Source organism: Cygnus atratus, chromosome 2, assembly GCF_013377495.2.
Source record: "Cygnus atratus isolate AKBS03 ecotype Queensland, Australia chromosome 2, CAtr_DNAZoo_HiC_assembly, whole genome shotgun sequence".
NCBI classification, from domain to species: Eukaryota; Metazoa; Chordata; class Aves; order Anseriformes; family Anatidae; genus Cygnus; species Cygnus atratus.
In genome coordinates, this window is record NC_066363.1 from 149,195,643 (window position 1) to 149,213,995 (window position 18,353).

Consider the following 18,353-nt stretch of genomic DNA (forward strand, 5'->3'; position numbering starts at 1 on the left):
CCCCCGGCAGCGCGCATGCGCGGCGCCGTGAGGCAGCAGCGCGGGAAGCGGGGCAGCCCCCCTCCCCATCCCGTCACCACGGCAACCGCGGAGCGACCGCCCCGCCTCCCGTCGTCACATCGCCCTAGCCGCACGGCGGGCGCAAGCCCCGCCTTCCCCGCCCTCTGATTGGGCGCCCGGCCATAGCGCCATCTCGGCATAGCACCGCCGATTGGCCAGCCGCCTCTGGGGCACGGGGCGCGCGGTGCCGAGGGGGAGGCGGGGCCAGGGGTTCATTAGCATAGCCCCGCCCCCTGGACGCCAGCCCGCTCCCCCCTCCCACCCCTAATCCCCCCCCCCGGGCTGGGACCGGGGCAGGGGACAGGGGACAGGGGACAGGGGATAGGGAATAGGGAATAGGGAATAGGGAATAGGGGCAGGCTGTGCACAGCAGAGGGACGGCCCCACAGCCAGGGTAGGGAAGGGAATCATCATAGAGAGAAGCCTTCAGCTTCGTGAGCATCCCTTGCGGCAGCCCAGGTGCTGCAGGCGTTTTTTTTTATATCTATAATTTCATTTTTTATTATTTTTTTAATTATTATTTTTTTAATGCACCGCAGGTGCTGTACAGGTCCTTGGGGTTTTTAAGAAGACGTCTGAGGGTGGTTTTTATAGGTTCCCCTTTGGAGCAGGGGCTGGGCTCGCTGCCATCCCCCCCTTCCATTGCACCGCAAGCCCTGGCTCCGTTTCTCTAATTAATATCCTCCTTAAAAAAAAAAAAAAAAACTGATTTGGGGAGCATCAGCCCGCGTTAACGCTTTGAGGGAAGCTGCCGGGAGCGGCGGCCGGCGCGGCGCGATGTGGACTTTCCTGGGCATCGCCTCCTTCATCTACGTGTACAAGAAGTGCGGGGACCTGCTGAGCTACGCCAACAAGGAGCTGCTGCTCTCCGCCTTCGTCTTCTTCTCCCTGGGCTTGCTGCTGTCCTACAGGTACCACTTCAGGGGGCCCAGGCAGCAGCGGCGGAAGAGCCCCCCGGGGATGCTCTCCGATGTCCTCTCGGCGCTGCCGCTCGTTGGCTTCTTCTGGGCCAAACCCAGCGCTGGGGCTCGGCGGGTCGAGGCACCCAAATCCCGAAAGGTAAATGGGGTTGGGAGGTGGCGGCACGTGGGGTGGGGGTGGCTTCCCCTTGTGCCTTCTGGCTGTGCCCCGGTGAGGGCTGTGAAGGTTGGGGAGGGTTTGTCTTTACGTCCTGGGTGACTGGTGGGTCGTGCTTGGTGTTGGTTTCGGGGGGCAAAGCGAACAGCGAAAGTCGTTTATAGGGGTTTTGTGAAGTCAAGTGACGTGTGACTGCTCAAGGAAAATGTTGTAGTAAGGGATTTTTGTACGAGCAGAAAGATATGTTCCGTTGCCAGTCTGTTGTGGGGATTGGAGAGAAGCATCTCGTGTGAGGAAGGGCTGCGAGCAGGGAGCGTTCATCAAGGGACTGCCATCAACGTGTACGCATTTCTGAAGGTGCAGAGAGGATGGGGCCAGGCTCTTCTCAGTGGTGCCCAGTGCCAGGACAAGAGGCAACAGGCACAACGTGAACACGGGAGGTTTCATATGAACACCAGGAAGCACTTCTGTATGGACCAAGCACTGGCACGGGTTGCTCAGAGAGGCTGTGGAGTCTCCCTCCTTGGAGATCTTCAAAAATTGCCTGGACATGGACCTGGGCACCCTGCTCTGGGTGTCCCTGCTTGGGCAGATAGTCCCCAGAGACCCATCCCTTCTAGCCTCAGCCTTTCTGTGGTTCTGCAGTCATCATCCTAATATTTCTGCATACAGCAAATTGGTCTGGAGAGCTGCAGATACACTTATTTGGGAGTTCCTGATAAAATAGTGCCTGCACAGTATTACAGAGCCCGAGCTCAAGTAGCCAGTCTGGTGAGCTGTGCCCAGCACGAGGCTTGCTGTGAGCACTGGGCAGAGCTGGAGTTTGGCAGTGGTGCTGCAATCTAAGAGCACTAAGTGGACATGCATATGCAGTACCTCTGCGGGTCAGCACTGCTTGGCTACCTGCCCCAGTACTTCTGGTTATTTTTCGGCTGAGCACTGACCCCTTGCACAAAAGCGCTTGAAATTTTTGGATGCGTGCCCTATGAATTTTTTGGTAGGTTCTGGATTTTATTTGATTTTGCTGGTAAAAGCCTGCCTTTACCCCCATTTCTTGCATTGCTCAAATTCAAACTGTTATTTTTGCACTCCCTTGCTGAGTGGTAGATATAAACATGACACAATGCCCCTAGAAATCCTAGTGTCTGTGTTGTTCTGGCCATTCATTTCACTGATGTAGTCGTATTTTTACTGTTGTCAGCAATGTAGTGCTGAGGCATTTGTAAAAGAGTGGATTGCACTCCAGGCTTTATTCTAGTCGCTGGAGAAACAACTTGCACGTTTGTGCTGAAGCTTTTTTGCACTTTGAAGACTAAGTGATTAAATGCTGTTAGGAGTTTACTATAACACAGTTGGTCTTCAGGTACCAGGTACATGTTGGTGTGTAATCTGAGGTATGTCAAATCCGGGCAGTTAAGTGTAGGCATATAGTAATTTTGCATGTATTTTGACTGTTTGATGAGCTTTCATTGTAGGACCAGTTCTTTATAACGTTTCCCAGATAGCCATTTCTCCTGACATTTTTCCATGCTGAGTATTTCCATTCATGTGTGTTTTTTTTGACACATAGGTTCACTTACACTGAAATTAGAGAAATACATTTTCCAGTGGATATGGTAACTTTTTAAATGGCTAAGTGCAGTGTTCACCATGTAGTAGGAACTCACTGATACAAAGGCATTGGAATATTACTTTATAGATCAAGAGTATGGGGCAGCCTTGTTTTACTGCCTTTTGTAGGAACTTGACTTTGAGTATATCTGAGACCATGGTTATGTTAATGGTTCCTCTTTGATCAGGATGGCAGTTTTAAGTAGGTATCTTAGAATCGTAGAATGATTTGGGTTGGAAGGGACCTTAAAGACCACCTAGTTCCAGCCCCCCTGCCATGGGTAGGGACACCTCCCACCAGACCAGGCTGCCCAAAGCCCCATCCAGCCTGGCCTTGAACACCTCCAGGGATGGAGCACCCACAGCTTCTCTGGGCAACCTGTTCCAGTGCCTCACCACCCTTGGAGTCTAGAATTTCTTCCATATACCTAATCTAAATCTACCCTTTTTAGTTTAAAGCCATTTCCCCTTCTCCTAACCCTACAGACCCTGATAAAGAGTCTTGATTTGCTTGTTTTGTTTTCCCTGCTTGATTTGAGCAACCTGTCCCTGCCTATGGCAGGGGAGTTGCAGCTACATGATTTTTAAGGTCCCTTCCAACGAAACGATTCTAGGATTTGTTTTTGTTGCATTGTAGAGTACGACTGATTTCATTTTAAACAAAACTTAAACAGGAAGCTGCTGTCCAACCACAAATGCTCTCAGTCTGCTGGATGAAAGTAGAACTAGTCCAAGGTCAGCCCTCTGGAAAGGTTTTGATACAGATATTATCAGCACATGTAACTTTGTCTTTCTTTTCTGCAGGGTAAAATAGAAGTAAACTTCTCAGACATTCATCTGACAGAGACTGCTACAAATACAGCCTTATCACCGCAGTACGATCCAGAAATTATCATTGTGGGTTCGGGTGTCCTTGGTTCTTCCTTGGCCACAGTGCTCTCAAGGGATGGAAGAAAAGTGACTGTAATTGAGAGAGATCTGAAAGAACCTGACAGGATAGTTGGAGAATTGTTGCAACCTGGAGGCTTTAATGCGCTTAGAGACTTGGGTCTTGAAGGTGAGTGCATTTCAAACCGTACCTTTATCTATTACACAACAGTTACTACACTCAATAAGGTTTTTAGAAAAAGCATGCCTACAGGGAAGATGAAGAAATAGCTTATCGGTGATGTATATCTGAATTAAAATTAATTGAATTAAAAGCATTTAAAAATATTCTTTCTTCAATGTTTATGTTTTGATTAAGAAAATCGGACTTTACGTAAATAAAAACTTTTAATACACTATTAAGCTTTTAAAAGGCTTTTTAAAACTCTTCTACTGGCTTTTATATTGCAGATACAGTAGAAGGTATTGATGCACAAACAGTAAATGGCTACATAATTCATGACATAGAGACCAAGTCGGAGGTTGAAATTCCTTATCCAACATCTGAAGATGGCCGTGTAGTGAGCGGAAGGTCTTTCCATCATGGCAAGTTCATCATGGGTCTCCGAAAGACAGCTATGGCAGAGCCCAAGTGAGTCTCATTGTGATAGTGAATGGCATAGGCTGGATCCTGAGATGCTGTAGCACTGTTCCCAGGGTCAGTGAGATTCCCTGACCATTTCATTCTGTCCCAACACAGAGGGCTCCAGTGGATGAGACGGAGACAAAGTGACAGTTGTAGTTACTCTTTCTGTTTTCTGTAGACCTATACATGAATGGAGTATACTTCATACATTCACCTTTGGGATAAGTTAATCCTTAAAATTATGGGAATATAGGCTTCAAATATGAGGCAAGATGGTGGCCTGTCCATGTGAGAGAACAGTCCAGGGCTAAAAGTTGATTCTCTTCTACCGATTCTTGGGTTTGATATTTTACCAGAAGCAGCGACCTCTTCTCAGGGAGTGATGCATACAAGGCCTTTGGTAAAGAAATGTATGATACACCTGGTATCATTTCTTCCAGAGGTGTTGTTTATGATTCAAGAAATCAAACTTATTTTACGTTTGCATGTTCTGCTTTTTCTGCTAACAAGAACTCCAGCAAAATAGCTAGAAAGGAGCACTAAATACCTGGAAAGAGCTACTGCCAGTAACTTCTGCATTTTAGAATCTTGAATATGCATCCTCTTCACAATGAAGTAAAAAGTAGTGTTTGGTATTTCCACTTTAACTGATCACTTCCTTGTATAAAAGAGATAGAAAGTAACTTTTCTTAAAACAGAATAGATTCTGGATGCTGTTTCTATTGGGTATTGTGTTTTGTTTTTTTCCATAAATACTGCTTACCAGAGAAATACACAAGGCATTATCTTCTTTTTACTTTACATGTCTTTATTCTGAACTGGAAAATTACTTTCTCTTATCATAGCTTTTATATGATATGAATTATTAACACTAAAATACAGCAACTCTGAAATACAGTTAAAAATCGATGAAAACTGCATTTACTAGTGATAAAAGCTAAAGCTTTCTTGTTAAGGCTTCAAGCTCATTGAAATTTGGACATCTGTTTGTTGAATTTGTGGGAAACTCCAGGAGCTGTACATAAGCTTTTATAAATTTCTGCTTAAAAGATTATGTTTGTCACAAATTCAATCTTTATCCCTTCTTCCACACTTTCTTTAATGTTCATTTTGTTCTTTAATGTTCATTTTGAATATGTTTGCTTTCCATTTTCATTATAGCACAGAAAACTGCATGTTAAATCAAGGCTCAGCGGAGATCAAATACTCTTAATAGTGCTATGACGCTTTGTTTTTCATCTTGTAACTTATGAAAATACAGGGAATAATGACTACTGATTAATATATATTTTTATATTTTTTTATAGTTGTTATTTACTTAAGTGCTTTCTTTTCTGATTCTAGCCCACTATAAAAATAATTCTATGATTCTATATCCTCTTTATCTGTATTAAGAAATATGAATTAATTTCACATGAGTAAAATTGATTCTACGGGGAAAATAGGTAAGGCATCATTAGTTAATTATTTTTTAGTGGATTAGAATCAGAAAAGGAAGTAAGCACTTCGATAAATGAAATAACTGCTATAGAAGAAAATAAAAGCTAGTAGGATCCACAGAACTGATTCACCTGCTGTTAACTAACGGGTTGCTGCATTCCCTTGCTGTTGAAGTTCCTGTTAGTGTATTTATGCATGACCATTTGTATTTTGATAAAGCCCACCTGTTTGTTGCCTTGAAAGGTTAGGTTGGTCACTTCCACATCTGACTTGTGAGATTTAACCTGATAGGTGATCTCTGGGAATGCCCAGGAACTTAAACTGCTTATGAAGCCCAAGTGTGGCTAAGAAATTTTGGCACAACTGGCATGTGGATTAGGGCATTCAGCTGGGATGTGGGAGATCTGCTCTGAAATTTCTGTGGTGGCCAGCTGTAGCAAAGACATTAATTCAATCACTCATGTTTCCTTTGAGAGCCTAAAATATCAAGTTGTCATATTCTCATATGGGTCTTCATCTCAGTTCTTGAAGTTGTGTTCCATATGGGTACGAAAATATTTGTGAAGTAGAGAGAGCGTCCATTTTGAGCTGGCCTGAACTGCTGGGATCAGGTCTAACAGCTCAGACCCAGCAAGGGATTTAAGTGGGCAGAAACCTAGTTTGTGAAACCCAAATAACCCTGGTTGGGAGGTATAATGCAAGGGATGCTCCGTTCAAACTCTGATCATAAGCATTATCAGATCTTTACATTTCTGTCCTAAACGGGTTAGGTAGTTTACAGAACTCACAAAGAATAGTCCCAAATAATCTAAATTTTAAGATTAGGTTCCTGTTAATTATTTCAGTGCTGCTTTGGCTCTTGCTCTTCTCTTCTACTTGGAGTTAGGTTGCACTTGGATTGTCAGCATTTCCCACTGTTCAGCAGAGATGACTCAGCTGGCTGATTTCTGACTGTTAGTAGGTGTCAGACTCCTCCCTGTGTCTCTCACATGGCCATGGAACACCTAAGGCAAAACTGGGGATTCTGCTAAGTGGTAGGGTGTTTACGTTGAGCATTGTGGTTTTAGAATATCCTCAAATGTCAAGCCAAATGGCCATGTTGAACTGAAATTAATGACAAGCACTTTTTGACACTTAGTATGGCTTTGGAATAGTGGTCAAGGACACATCTTCATAATATTTAAACAAAATGTGTTGGCAGAGACAAGATTAGTGAAAATCAGGTTTTTCTTCTGTGCCTAGTGCCTTGAAATGCATCCTTAATCCTCTTTCCTTCTGTTCTAACTCCTCTATTTTACTCCAGTGCAAAATTCATTGAAGGGACTGTGTTACAACTGCTTGAAGAAGATGACTGTGTTGTGGGTGTTCAGTACAAGGACAAAGAAACTGGAGATACTAAGGTGAGACAGTTTTCTGTTTTCAACTGCATTTAACTACTGTGGGAGTAGAATTATATGTATATAGCATTTTAGAAACGCTGCTATTTCAGATCAGTGGTGCAGAGAAACTGCAATTACCGAGGAGGTGAAACCTTTAATAAAGGGAGATTGCTTTCTAGTGGATGCAGTCCTGGCATATGGGAATTCTTTTTATAACTTCTTGTGCAGCTTCTGATATCAGTGTCTCCGGAGAATTCAGTTTGTTTTTTCTTCCATATTTGTATGTCTGGAGCTTAAAATCTTTTGAAAGTTACTAATGGAAAAAGCAATGTATTGAGATTCATGCTTTGTATTGAGATTCATGCTTTGTCTGTATACAGTGGTCTACATTTCCATGTATACCTCCGCCATTGACTGAGGTGTCTAAAAGTCAGAATATAGCTATATCCAGTCACTGAATCACAGAAAGAGAATTCTGGCCTATTTCAATTGCATGTGATTGTTCTTTGCCCCAACTAATGCTAAACTGTTGGCTAAATGCTATGAAACTGAGTGAAAATATAATAAAAAGTTTAGGAGAGACCAGTCTAGGTAGAGCATATGTTCTGAAGTTCTGGATATACTGCCTATTTTCTAGAAAAGCCAAATTTGAAAATTTCCCATTTGATGGCTTTAAAATTCCTTTGCTGCCTAAAGTTATGTACTAAGTGTCTTCAGATGTGCTCTGATGGGGGAGGCAGGAATCTCCTGTCTGTGTTCTGCTGCCCTGCGTACATGATTCAGAAAGCTTCTGAGTAGTTGGCAAATCCAGTTCTAAGCACTTCTAATGAAATCTCTCATCTTTAGATCATTTAGAAATGAAAATGGAAGTGGTGATATAAAACCATATGTAGAAGACCATTTTAAAATTACTTGTCCAAGAGGTGGGAGAGCAGATTTTGAGCCTACTTGGGGAAAAGGCGTTTCAGCCCACTGTATGGCAGAGTGCTCTAAGTATGAAGCTGTAAGACAGCTGAGGAGAAACACCGTCCTTGGTGAGGTAGCTGGAGGAAAGGGGAGTTCCAAGTCCCATTCCTTGGTCTGCCTGTCTTTAAGGTCCTGTGAAATGAATAATAGAACAGTAGCAAGTCCACCATGGTATAGTAAGCCATTGAATCACACATGCGTATTGGAAAGAGAGGGAGTTTGGAGGTGGGGAGGTTTTGCGTTTCTGTTTTTGTTTGGTTTTGTTTGTTTGTTTGTTTTTTCCACATCCAATTGGCTTAATCATCTAGAAATACAGAAGACTTTTTTTTGTCACGGGGAGAAATAGTGAATGTTTCGCTTGGAGATTTTTTAAGTTTTACATATTTATGGATTTTATTGTTGTAATTTTAAATATGACCTATTTGACCAGTGGTAGGGTGACCAGTGTTTTAGCTGATAATATTTCTGAGAGCATGGATGTTGTTCTTAAAGCCTTGAGTTTCCTGTCTGTACAATGGGGATAAGCAAATTCACATTTTGCTTTGAACGTTGATGTTCCATGGCTGGAAAGAGTTACATTATTTGCTGTCCTGTATAGCCTTTGATTATAGAAATGTAGGAAACACGGAAGAATTTTTTATCAGAAATTTCTTACACCATCTGTTAATTTTTGCAGCTGGGAAACTTCTTACAGGACAGGTGGGGGAGAGCTTGTTTCTGTTCCTTAGCCTGCTCTCATAAGGAAAGGAGGATAATGTATGTTGTATGTCTGTGCTATTCTATTCTCCACATCTCCAGTCTCCATCACGTTACCTTTGAGGTTTTTGTTCTGTTAAATGAGGTTTAATTTAGCCAGCATGATAAAAGTCAAGTTATAAAATTTATCAAAAAGAGGCAATTAAACAGAGGAAAGGTCTTAGTATGTTGACTGTGGAAAAACTGTAGTATGAGTATTCAGCTCATTAAACAACAGGGAATCCATATGGGCAGGAGACCTTGCTCTAATTGCAGGAATAATTAGAGCTTGCAATTATCCATAGGAAAGAGGTTACGTTAGCTCTGTCTCTTGGACTGTTTCTGAACTCACTTCTGTAAGCTCGAAGACTAGAAACGTATATTATTCAGGGATATAAATATATTTTAAAATATATATTATGTATATATTTACTCAGCTCTACTCTCCTCTCATTTTCTCCAAGTTCACACACAAAAAGATGTAAAGATCATGTCACACAAGTGACTGAGTCCCACTTCTGTGCAGGAGAGAACTGCTCATAGAGGAACTCAATCCATGTAGATGTAGAATTCACATGGTGCCTGCATGGGGCTTAAGTGGCAAGGGATTTGTTAGCAGGAGGCTGCAGGGGTGGCCTCTGTGAGAAGAATCCAGCAGCTGCCCCATGTTAGATAAGGGCAAGTTTCAGCCGGCTCCAAAGGGGCCCACTGCTACCCAGAACCAAGCCAATGAGCGATGTTGTTTGCACCTCTGTGAGAGCAGATTTAAGAAAGGGAAAGAAAAAACCTGCTGTACCATAGAAGCTGGGAGAGAGGGGTGAGAAAATGTGAGAAAAGCAGCCCTGCAGCCCCCAAGGTGAGTGCAGCAGGAGGGCAGGAGGTGCTCCAGGCACGCAGCAGCAGTTCCCCTGCGGCTTGTGGAGAGGCCCCTGGTGGAGCAGGCTGTCCCCCTGCAGCCCATGGGTCCCACACGGAGCAGATCTCCACGCTGCAGCCCGTGGAGGAGCCCCCGGTGGAGCAGGTGGATGTGGCCTGGAGGCGGCTGCGGCCCATGGAGAGCCCCTGCAGGAGCAGGCCCTGGGCCGGAGCTGCAGCCCGTGGAGAGGAGCCCACGCAGGAGCAGGGGGTCTGGGGGGAGCTGCCGCCCGTGGGGGACCCGTGCTGGAGCAGTTTGCTCCTGGGGGATGGACCCCGTGGGACGGAGCCGTGTGGGAGCAGTTGTTGAAGAGCTGCTGCCTGTGGGCAGCCCCTGCAGGCTCAGTTCGGGGAGGGACTGTGAAGGAGCAGCGGAGACGAAGCGTCAGGGACTGACCAAAACCCCCATTCCCCTGTGGTGCTCAGGGGGAGGAGGTGGAAGAGGGTGGATGGTGTTTTCAGTTGTTTTTAATTTCTCTCTGTTCTAGTCTGTTAGTGATAGGTAATAAATTTTATAATCTCTCTACTGTGAGTCTATTTGCCCATGATGATGACTGTTGTGTGATCTCCCTGTCCTTATCTCAACCCTTGAGCCCTTTCCTTTGTATTTTCTCCCCCTCCCCCTTTGAGGAGGGGGAGAAAGAGAGCGGTTGTGGTGGAGCTTGACTGCCCAACTGGGTAAAACCACCACAGTGCCTCACCAGACGCTTCTGTCCAATAGTAATAATGAAGCATGGCATGCTTTTTTTTTTTTTTTTTGCCTTGTAGCCTACAAGCTGGAAGCTTAAAAGGCAAATTATTTTTTCTTCTCATGCCAAGTGTGTGAAGAGAAAGGACTAATGCTCATTATAAATCTATATATTCAGTGATGTATATTCAGTGATTTAACTGCAAATGGCAATGAGAACGCTGTACATACAGGGAAGAAACATCTACCTGTAAAAGCTTTCCTGTTCTGGTGTTACAATGTTACCGTCACAATAAAATGCTTAAAAATATATTTTAATAATCAGAATAATTCGCTTATGTTAGGGAACAGTGTATATATTAAACATTAGGAATTTGCGCATGCGTTCAGGCAGAACCTAATCTGTTTACTCAGTTTTTATTTTGTATTTTCTCTATATACAGTATTTCTGTTTATAGTTCCTAAGTATACTAGGAACTGTTCAGAGTCCGCTGCTTGTTCTTTTAATGAAGACCTGGGCATGTTGTCTGTATTTGGGTTTATGACACTTTGGTTTGTTTTTGTTTAGTTGCATATGAGTGGTTCTTTCATTTTTTTTTTTCCCTGAAGAGCATTTTAGGCTGAACCAAGCAATTATTCTATTTTCTTGTCCATTTTATCGGAGTTCTGACACAATCCCCATAACTGTATTATGTGATTGCGTGTCTAAAAAAGCTGAAGAATATTGTTGGGCTACATTTCAGAATAAATAGTCTAATATCAAGATGAGGAAAGCAGAAGTATTTTAACAGACATTTTAGAAGTGTCGTCTGTGGACCTCTTACATGCTTATAGTTTTGAAGAACATCTAATGGGCAATTGATAAGGAGGGCTTGAGAGTTGTTTTCCATTGTTCTGAAACAAAATTGAAAATATCCTGTCTTTCTGTTATGCTGCAGGAACTTCATGCACCTCTTACTGTTGTAGCGGATGGACTTTTCTCCAAATTTAGAAAAAACTTGGTCTCCAACAACGTTACTGTTTCATCCCATTTTGTTGGTTGCATTTTGAAGGTAATTTTTGTGTATTTTACTGCATACAAGCCAGTATGCTACCTCTTCTTAGTGCGGGTCTGGATTTCACTGAATTATCTTTTATTAACTTTGTTGTGAACCAAGAAATGAGAAGAATCTCAGAGTCTTACAAAGGCCTTGCAGCATCCAGGCGTTCTTGGAAAGATCATTGCGAGGTGGTACCAAAAACCACCATTTAGTGTATGTGGTTTGGAAATTGATTTTACCCTAAAAGGGGGCCAAGCGTGTGTTTTGGGGGTACACAGGTCACAATAGGCATTTCTTGGAACACCTTTTATTCATTAATCTGTTGTTATCAACAGACTCAATCTGCAGTTATTAATGGCAGATAACTCTTCATGCACAGCACGTTGAGTTACTCACTCATGTACCTGGCTCTGATATTCAAAGTTGCTTGGCTGGGGCAGTGTTTAGGAGGCCAAACCTGGCTTTGTACTCAGGAGCAGAGGGTTGTAGTGATAATCCAGGAGCTTCTGAGTGGTGTTTGGAGAGTGCCCCGGGTGTACATATTCCTGCATGTATAATAATGTATTATTAGCTCCTCTGGATCAACAGGATTGCTGGTCTCCACCGGCTGTCTATTTGTCCTTGGGAAATGTTCACATGCTTTCTTTCCAATACCTCTTTGGCCTGTTTGTTGGGTGTTGTTTGTTTTGTTTTGTTGTTTGGTTGTTTTTTCCATCCAAATGTATAGGTACCTATAGAACCCATTAATATGAGCTCATACGGAAGGGGAGTTTATAGTAGAGCTTTGTAAAATGGAAGAGGTGTTCAGAAGTCTGTGAAAGGAGATTTATGCAAGAAATACTTTAATCAAATGTAATTGCAGAGTTACAGAAGTTTACGTAGGTAGAGAATATTTCTAGGAAAGACTTAAGCACTCTTTGTTAAAGCAACTATTGACACTTTGTTGTAAGGACTATCCTGAACTCTAATATTAAATGTTTTTCAACAGAATCAGTTAGAACAATGCTTTTAAATATTTCTTCAACTATTCTATCAGTTTCTGTGTCACGTTGAGAAGTGCTTGGAAATTTGCATCTCTGTTTTTTAACTCTTAAATTATTGATGTATACTCTGTCCCATCTCTAGGATAGCTGAACTTGCTGTGTCAGATTTAGCATATTTGGTACAAGTATAGGTCAGATTTTCAAAACATTTAAATAACTGTGAGTCATATTTTTTTTACATGAATATTGTGGTTAAAAGTTGGATTAACACCAAACTCTGCTCTTAAAGCCAGAAATCTAATCAGGTAATTTCTCTGTAGTTGAGCAAGAGAGGGTTAAACAACTGGATTAGGTTTCAACATAGCTACTTTACACTGGGCACTGGATCAGATTATGGAAAATACTGAAGGAAAAAAAGTGTTGCAGTATCTCACATAAGCCTTTGCTATGTGTGCACTGGCTCTAATCTGTGGATTAGAGGTAGGCACTGCTGGAACCTACTTTGTGAAGTTGTTACTCTGGATATGGGTGTTTTGACTAGTTTATGTTAAAATATCTATACTGAAGATAGTGATACACTCTCTTTTTCCGCGGTATTTTTATTGTTAAGACACTTGTTCAGGGAGCAAAGACCTTGAGTTTTAGATATCCTAGCAGCTGTGGGTCAAACCACCTGTGTTTTATATCCCAGAAAAATACCCAAACTGTGCTCCTGCCTAAAAATGGGGTACCTTGTAACCGGGTACATATAAACTTTCAGGATCTATAAATGTAAGTGGAAAAAGTGTGAATTCAGGTTGGTAGCTCAATGGTTGACTGTATTGCCCTCCAAGGCTGCTGTGTTAACCGTTGGATTAACAATAAAAAATAATCAAGGGAGAATGAACCAAAACTATAGAACTTCCACTGGACTCAGAAGTCTGAGTTGGAGGAGAAGCTTCAGCACTTTTGGGGTCCTTATCCCTATAATTATTGCTGCATAACTGCCTTCTCTTTCTCTACTTTTGGAAACTTGGTTAAGCACGAGGAGTGTAGTCGTCTACAGATTAGTGCATTTCTTTCCCTCCTGTGACTTTCTTCATAGAGGTAAAAATGATCTTATGAAAAGCTACTACACCGATTACATTACAGCTTTTCAACGGCATGTTTTAAATACTAGTGAGGTTTTCAAATGAAATGTATAACATGTATTTTAGTGAATATTAAAATGTGTTGCCAAAAGAATTGTAACTACACAGAAGTTCAGAACTTTCCCCTTAAGAACACTTTTATTGTTCATTTAAAGAAAAAAAAATATGAACTTAATATTGATAGAGGATTTTATTTTGAAGTATGTCAGAAAATGATTTTGTGTATCTCAAGTTTAGCATCCTTTCATTAATTGATTTCAATCCTTCTCTCCCTTTTTCTTTTTAAGGACGCATCACAGTTTAAAGCTAATTATGCTGAACTTGTTTTAGCTAAAACTAGTCCAGTATTAATCTATCAGATTTCTTCAACTGAGACTCGAGTCCTTGTTGATATTCGAGGGAAAATGCCAAAAAACTTAAAAGAATATATGATTGAGAACATTCATCCACAACTACCTGGTAAGTTTAGAAAGCTTTTATGAAATCCTTTCATGATTGTCCCAATTAGAGTCTGTCAAAAAGGCACGCTTCCTTCAGTCCATTGAACCGTGTATTTGTTTTTTTTTCCCACATGTACAGTTACTGTTTCAGTAACTGTTCACACTTAGATTTTACATCAAGTAGCAGTTTGTTCAGTTGACGTCCGTGAGTTTAGAAGTTTGGAAGGATTACATCTCTGATAAGAGGTTAAAATGAGTTGTGTGCAAATTATTTAAGATTCTACCTAAGTATTGTAACTGAAAAAAATGGTTATTGCAGATCACCTGAAGGAACCATTTCTAGCAGCAGTTCAGAATGATCGTTTAAGGACTATGCCAGCAAGCTTCTTGCCTCCTTCAGCTGTTAACAAAAAAGGTGTGTATTGTAAAACAAAGGGGGTGAGAGGGTGGCATTATAAACTTCTGGGACTTAAGGCCGTGTTTTCATAGATGTATGCTTGTTGCTCAGTACAACTATTTCATCCTTTTATGAAAAAAATAATGGTTTGCATTTGGCAAAATGTATGCATTTGGCAAAAATGTATGCGTTTGGCACAATTTAACTAGAATGTTTATTTATACACAAAACTTTAAATCAATGTCTGCTTCATTTTTTAACTTTAACTCAGTTGCTTATGCTTATATAAGTTTGGTCTTTTTAAGGAAAACTTGGTTTTAAAAAAACAAAGAAATTACATTGAACTCTATGTATGTATATATGTATGTGTATTCTTTGATATACACACATGCATACATATGGGGGAAAATATTTTGAACTTTAAGTTTTTAAATCTGTTAAAGTAAGGACATCTTTTTTCCCCTTTATATTTATTTTTTCTCAGTTCCTAGTTATTCATCTTATTTCCTGACGGGATTGAATTCTCAATAAGCTTGGTAACAGAGGGTTTGAGTTCTAAGATTATACAGTGATTGTGCAGTAGCCCATTAATCTTTTTCTTCTACTTAGGAGTTCTTCTTTTGGGAGATGCATATAATATAAGACACCCTCTGACTGGTGGAGGAATGAGTGTTGTTTTAAACGATGTCAAAATATGGAGAAGCTTGCTCCAGGATATTCCAGACCTTTATGAAGATTCTGATGTTCTTAAGGTGAAGCTTTCTTTTGGACTTAGTTTAGGCAACTTTTGTTCCACTTTAGGTGACACACTTTTAAGTTTTATGCATCAGAGGGACATGTAAGTTATCAGTGAGTCACAGCTCTTCATAATTCATACAAATCATGCGTTAGGCATGCATCAGTAACAGCTGTGATTACTGAGTGCTATGGCTGTGAGGCAGGTACAAGACAGAGCTTACCGATCAGTCTCGTTTTGCTTCAGGAGACTGTGCTGTGTCTAGTCATCATGCTTTGCTAGCGTAGTACCTGATGTTCCTGCATTGGTAGTGTTTTTCATAATGTAGAGTGAGCTCAAATGGGATGGGTTTGGACAGGTTTGCACCATTACCTTGCATGAGTGTACCTAGAGAATAATGAGCATGTACACCTAGTTTGTCAAAGGTGCCTTTTGATGCTCCACCAGCCTCTTGCCTGCCACATTAATCTCACAGTAGAGAGTTAGAAGACGTTCTTCTTGCCCAGAAATCAACACCATCACTAAGATTTAGACCCAAAAAATCTGATCAGTGGGTGATAAGATTTCCGATGTATTTGTTTACCACTTTTGATCAGGGCAGGCATATTGACTTGGCTAAATCACAGCCAGAATAATTATAGACTACAAATAAATTATTCAAAAAAGTTTTATGTTTTGTTTTGTTTGTTTGTTTTGAAGTGAGAAGCATTTAAAAGGAATGTCAGGACAATACAGAACTTACCTGACCAAATGCAAATACCCATATCTCAGCTGATCACCTCAGACTTTCAGTTATTTTCTATTTATTCTCAGTCAACAGGGAGAACTAAGCAAGTGTTATCCTTCCACTGTCTGAATTACTCCAGCCAACTACCATAGGATGAGATGAAGCATACCCTGAAACTGCCCTTTTTTTTTTTCTATATTCAGTGTCAGAGGAGCCACATAACTGGTTTAACAAATATCCAAAGTCCCTTAATGACCTAGCTCGGAACATACCTAGTGTATCTCTAAATCCACTCTGTTTTCACATGGGTATGACTCATATCACCTACTTAGAAATCACTTCAGTGCTGTTCTGTATTGCCTGATATAAATGTATTTTTTCCTTTTGCAGGCAAAAAAATCATTTTACTGGTCAAGAAAAAAGTCTCATTCTTTTGTAGTGAATGTTCTTGCCCAAGCACTTTATGAACTTTTTGCTGCCACAGATGGTAAATATATTTTAAAGATAACTTCTGATTAATTCAAATTTGGTAAATAAATATGTCTGGGGAGGGGATGTGTATGTATATCAGCATATGAGTATGTGTTTGTGTTTACATCGATAACAAAAGACAAAATATCTGAAATCACTTGTTCTTGTGTCAGTATTCAGGAACATGTAGATATTCCATAAGATTAACCTTTACTTAAATAAAACCATGTCCAAATCCAACTGAATTTAACAGAGCAACAGCTACCAAAGTGCCAAAGTCCTGGATTTTATATCCCTGTTGCATTTGCTGAAAAAGTTTTCAGTATCTGTCGACTGTATTTGTTGAGTCATTTTAATTCATTTTATAGATTCCTTACATCAGCTGAAGAAAGCCTGTTTCCATTACTTCAGACTTGGTGGAGAATGTGTCTCGGGACCTGTTGGATTGCTGTCTGTGTAAGTTCAGTGCACTGATAATAGTTAATGTCAGCCAGATCAAGCATTGTGAGCTTCTGTTAGAATTTGTTTTGCTCCCAATCAGTCAACTTTGCATGGGGGGAATGGTCAACGCGAGCCAATGTTTTCAGGGTTATACTAAAGTTTGGAGCTTTATTAGAAGCCACGTCTTCTCTGCCTTTTTTAGCTTTCTTAAAATTGCCTGTGAAAGCTAGAGAGAAGTTTATATAGGTGGCATGGAAGTTTGAGTGAGGAGCTGGTGGAGGTGTTTCACGCTTGACAAGTTGAGAGTAGTGACAGGTGAGGTCTCCCTCAGTGAGCAAAAGGAACAGAGAAGCAGGTAACTGTCAAGGTGTTTTTGAATGACCCCTCAAACTGGTGAATGTACAATAAATCGTTCTCCTTTGAACATGTGAAAATGTGTACATTTATATTTATCCCATTTTGGAATGAGAGCTAAAACTGGTAGAGCCTGTATAGCCTCCTGGGAGCTGCTAAAGACAGATACACCCTTGCTTTCTCTTCACGTCTGTGTATTGGCTAACCTCTGGAAGGGAATACAGGGGGTGTAGCAGCTCCAAGATGATCAGACTTACTTATTTACTTACTTTTAGTTGAGATCACATCAGGATCACAGCTGCCTACATCAGAAGGTTGTGTGTAATCTTAAGGAGACAGCTCAATTTGTAAATTGACAATTTCACAATGATTTTTTGTTCTGTTTATTTACATGTTGTATCTCTCTATTTTTATACAGGTTATCTCCTAAGCCAATGGTACTGATTGGCCACTTCTTTGCTGTGGCGCTATATGCTGTTTATTTCTGCTTTAAGTCAGAGTCCTGGATTACCACGCCTCGAGCATTTTTCAGTAGTGGAGCTGTACTTTACAGGAGTTGCGCTATAATATTTCCACTTATTTACTCTGAAATGAAATCCCTAATCTATTAAGGGGAAATGACTGGAAGAAGAAAACATGAAGATCACGATGCCTTTAAAATCTTTGGACATGTACTATTTAATATTATATTATGTTTTCTTCAAAATGCAATTTCCTTGATCAGGATTTGACTTAATTTTGGTTTTGTGGTTATATACATATATATTATATGTAAATATTCTTTCCTTTGCAATTAAAATTCAAAGAGGAGTTAGCTGTTTACAAGAACTATAATTAAGTGTTGACATATGATAGACAATTGCCAGTTTTGTCAGAATTTCACCCCTCGCTTTATCCATTGCAGACTGCACCACTAATATTAATAAACTGAAAAGTGAACACTGTAAACCATATGCTGCTATTATCCTTCATGCTTCTTTCTGTTCAATAGTTCCATAAAATATTTCTTCATTTCTGTGAAATACTGTAAGAAAATTCTTGATTTGGGTTATTTCATTAGGCTTTGCCTCTGTTCTTTTTCATTTGCAGCTAAGATACTAGTATGCTGACACTTAAAAGGACACTAAAGAATTTCAGCTTTTGAAATGTCACTGTATCTTTAATGTCAGTCACTGTTGCAAATGCCATATTGCTCTTCGGAAATCGTTCTTTACACCAGAATTACTTTAACCAAGTACTAATCAAACCAC

At 40.8% G+C, this 18,353-nt stretch overlaps 1 protein-coding gene across 1 annotated transcript; it reads left to right on the plus strand.

Annotated features, from left to right (window-relative positions):
* The first annotated feature begins 295 nt into the window (after positions 1 to 295).
* Positions 296 to 18,056, plus strand: SQLE (squalene epoxidase). Its single transcript, XM_035556181.2, has 11 exons — positions 296 to 1,119; positions 3,553 to 3,805; positions 4,087 to 4,267; positions 7,005 to 7,101; positions 11,323 to 11,436; positions 13,825 to 13,996; positions 14,297 to 14,392; positions 14,984 to 15,126; positions 16,228 to 16,324; positions 16,677 to 16,764; positions 17,522 to 18,056. The coding sequence occupies exons 1-11, from the start codon at positions 838 to 840 to the stop codon at positions 17,712 to 17,714; spliced, it is 1,716 nt and encodes a 571-aa protein (XP_035412074.1). The 5' UTR covers positions 296 to 837; the 3' UTR covers positions 17,715 to 18,056.
* The last annotated feature ends 297 nt before the right edge of the window (positions 18,057 to 18,353 follow it).

Bases quoted from the DNA above. Each gene is read 5' to 3' on its own strand.
- SQLE (XM_035556181.2), top strand. From the start codon at position 838: ATGTGGACTTTCCTGGGCATCGCCTCCTTCATCTACGTGTACAAGAAG. The intron at 14,393-14,983 runs GTGTGTATTGTA...TCTTCTACTTAG, and splicing joins TTCAGCTGTTAACAAAAAAG to GAGTTCTTCTTTTGGGAGAT. The intron at 16,325-16,676 runs GTAAATATATTT...TTCATTTTATAG, and splicing joins ACTTTTTGCTGCCACAGATG to ATTCCTTACATCAGCTGAAG.